General features: G+C 42.7%; 1 protein-coding gene across 1 annotated transcript in view; it reads right to left on the reverse strand.

Moving 5' to 3' along the window:
- Positions 1-3,046, reverse strand: part of lpl2a (lipoprotein lipase 2 a) — an 8,167-nt gene extending 5,121 nt beyond the window's left edge. The window contains exons 1-2 of the mRNA XM_019896656.1: positions 2,767-3,046; positions 2,010-2,206 (exon numbers count right to left, since the gene is read on the reverse strand). Of these exons, the coding sequence (XP_019752215.1) occupies positions 2,010-2,206; positions 2,767-2,866 (297 nt within the window). The 5' untranslated portion in view covers positions 2,867-3,046. The remainder of the gene's footprint in view (positions 1-2,009; positions 2,207-2,766) is intronic.
- Between the last annotated feature and the right edge of the window lie 522 nt (positions 3,047-3,568).

Here is a 3,568-nt window from a genome sequence, read left to right on the forward strand (position 1 = left end):
GTGTGTGTGTGTGTGTGTGTGTGTGTGTGTGTGTGTGTGTGTGTGTGTGTGTGTGTGTGAGAGAGAGAGAGAGAGAGAACAGATTGGGGGGTGGGGTACACAGGACCCTCACGTTCATGTTGTTACAAACATAACATAGAGCAATTTACAAGTTCCTACACTAATCACAGTAGCCTGAACGCACCATCATTCATCTCCGAGTTAACGTTCCTCCACTTTTTAGCACTAGAATTAAGCCAATCATGCTACATACATGTTTACAACATTAGCATGTCAATAGTTGCAGCTAACACTTCTAACTACTAATTAACTAACTAACTAACTAACTAACTTTTCACAAGTAAATGTCGACTGGGGGCTCCTTTGGCAACTCACCAAAAATAGAATCGGTGAGGTCTCGCTCCAAAGACGTCACATAGCGAACTGCTGCATTCAACATCACTAAGCAAAGAAAGCCGAATCTCCAGGCTTTCATTGCTTTTGACAGCTTTGTTCAGAAAGTGTCTTCAACCGCGTCGGAAGATGCAGAAGAGTGAGTAAGTAAATCCTAGTTTGTTTGTTTTTTTTAAATGGAATAATCCCGTTTGGAGCGTCGTGTTGCGCAGAGCGCGCAGGCATGTGGTCCACCTTGAACCGAGTCCGCGTCTTAAATAGAACCTGAGCCGCCCCATTGGTTGTCAAACTCAGGGCGGAGAATGGAAACATACCCTGGTTTGTAAAGTCAATCATTACACTGTAGTGCGAGTGCAGTAAAAGCCCAGTCAGCGACATAATGACAAATTTAGACGTTGTTTAAACACCTGAGGGCTCTCAGTGAAAGCGTTTAGAACGCAGACCACCTACCTGCCTACATGCAGACTCCGCACAGGAAGGCCAGAGCCGGAATCGAACCCGTGACTTCAGGCGAACATGCTAATCAGTCGACCACCGTGCTCCCCATGAGCACAAATTGTGCTGCACAATATATTACATTTAAAATAGTATAATAAACGGCAGTATGGTGGTAAAAGATTACATTACATTAGTTAATGCCATATTTATACTGAAAAATTTAAATGATTTTATGATGGAGCACGTTGGGAAAAGTTGCCTGACAGTAAGGCAAAAACATGCTCTTTAGGTCAAATATACATTTTAAATTGTTCATGTGTTTATTTTATTTTATTGGATTTAATTTCTAGTTTTTGCGTTATTTTAATGTTTTTATTCACTACAGCACAGTAAATACAAAATGTACTGTACAGATATTTAACACATTTCCCATAATGCCATGGGGTATTGCATGTAAACTTGGAACTGCGGAAAAAAACCCCGATGAGCACATCCTATGGGCGTATTTGCCCCGCCCCATTATTTTAGTGCAGCGAGCCATCATTGGTAATTCAGAGAGAATGAGCACCACTTCATTTTTTATGACAAAGCCCATCTCCCACCCCCGCGCAGTTAGTGTGCAAACTATGTTCACAATCCGAAAATGCGTTTTACTAGGTGCCTTACAGAGCAAATCTTTTTTTTTTTTTTTTACATATTTTTCGTCAACATAATTTCGAAGGCCTTCAGCATTTTCAATTGCAGTTGATGAATTCACCTTCCATGCAATAAACATCCCAAAACATGCGTTATCCTCCAAATAGAACTGTATAACTAGACATTATATATTTTTTATGTTGTGGTTGTCACATAGCTAAGATCTATCGACTCATAATGGATTTACGGGAGTTTTCATGAGTATAAAATACAATACTGTATATCCATTGGAAGTATGAATGAAGATGCAGCAATGTAATCTCAGGAAACACGACCACTCCACCAATTGGAGTGCTTTCAGGCATCTAGGGGGAGTTAAAAAGTATTTTGGAGTGCAATAACTGTTTCGATGGGGTACAGAATGCATGGAAGCAAGCCTTAGCACCCACCCTTTGCGGTTTGTTGAAGCACAACTCGCTGCCTAAGGAAATTTACAATTGGGGGACAAGTCCTAACCGGTAGAACCATGTGGAGTGTCTCACCGTCCAGCCGTGGATAATGAGGAAGGTTTTGGCGGTGCTGTTGAATGCACAGGCCGCCAGCGAGTCGGTTTGGCCGGGGAAGATGTAGCACAGGTCGTCTTCTGGGTGGGAGGGTCTGCGCAGGGAGAATCTGACCACCGTTTCATTGGCGTCATGCTTCTGCTCAAACAAGTCTTTGACGGGATCCAACAAGATACCTGTGCGGAGAGGAAAGTTTGGCATTGAGTGTTTATTTTTTAGGTGGATGAGCTCACGTTCTGGCTTGAGAGGCTCGCCCCTTGTGGCCCCTTATGACTGGACTTCATGCTGTCAGGCTGAGCTCCATGGGAACCAGAAGCAGCTTCTCTAAGTTTCTGAGGAGTCAGCTGACTCAGATGGGGGGAAGTGTGTGTGTGTGTGTGTGTGTGTGTGTGTGTGTGTGTGTGTGTGTGTGTGTGTGTGAGAGAGAGAGAGAGAGAGAACAGATTGGGGGGTGGGGTACACAGGACCCTCACGTTCATGTTGTTACAAACATAACATAGAGCAATTTACAAGTTCCTACACTAATCACAGTAGCCTGAACGCACCATCATTCATCTCCGAGTTAACGTTCCTCCACTTTTTAGCACTAGAATTAAGCCAATCATGCTACATACATGTTTACAACATTAGCATGTCAATAGTTGCAGCTAACACTTCTAACTACTAATTAACTAACTAACTAACTAACTAACTTTTCACAAGTAAATGTCGACTGGGGGCTCCTTTGGCAACTCACCAAAAATAGAATCGGTGAGGTCTCGCTCCAAAGACGTCACATAGCGAACTGCTGCATTCAACATCACTAAGCAAAGAAAGCCGAATCTCCAGGCTTTCATTGCTTTTGACAGCTTTGTTCAGAAAGTGTCTTCAACCGCGTCGGAAGATGCAGAAGAGTGAGTAAGTAAATCCTAGTTTGTTTGTTTTTTTTAAATGGAATAATCCCGTTTGGAGCGTCGTGTTGCGCAGAGCGCGCAGGCATGTGGTCCACCTTGAACCGAGTCCGCGTCTTAAATAGAACCTGAGCCGCCCCATTGGTTGTCAAACTCAGGGCGGAGAATGGAAACATACCCTGGTTTGTAAAGTCAATCATTACACTGTAGTGCGAGTGCAGTAAAAGCCCAGTCAGCGACATAATGACAAATTTAGACGTTGTTTAAACACCTGAGGGCTCTCAGTGAAAGCGTTTAGAACGCAGACCACCTACCTGCCTACATGCAGACTCCGCACAGGAAGGCCAGAGCCGGAATCGAACCCGTGACTTCAGGCGAACATGCTAATCAGTCGACCACCGTGCTCCCCTTGAGCACAAATTGTGCTGCACAATATATTACATTTAAAATAGTATAATAAACGGCAGTATGGTGGTAAAAGATTACATTACATTAGTTAATGCCATATTTATACTGAAAAATTTAAATGATTTTATGATGGAGCACGTTGGGAAAAGTTGCCTGACAGTAAGGCAAAAACATGCTCTTTAGGTCAAATATACATTTTAAATTGTTCATGTGTTTATTTTATTTTATTGGATTTAATTT

Source organism: Hippocampus comes, unplaced genomic scaffold, assembly GCF_001891065.2.
Source record: "Hippocampus comes isolate QL1 unplaced genomic scaffold, H_comes_QL1_v1.1 scaffold22, whole genome shotgun sequence".
NCBI classification, from domain to species: Eukaryota; Metazoa; Chordata; class Actinopteri; order Syngnathiformes; family Syngnathidae; genus Hippocampus; species Hippocampus comes.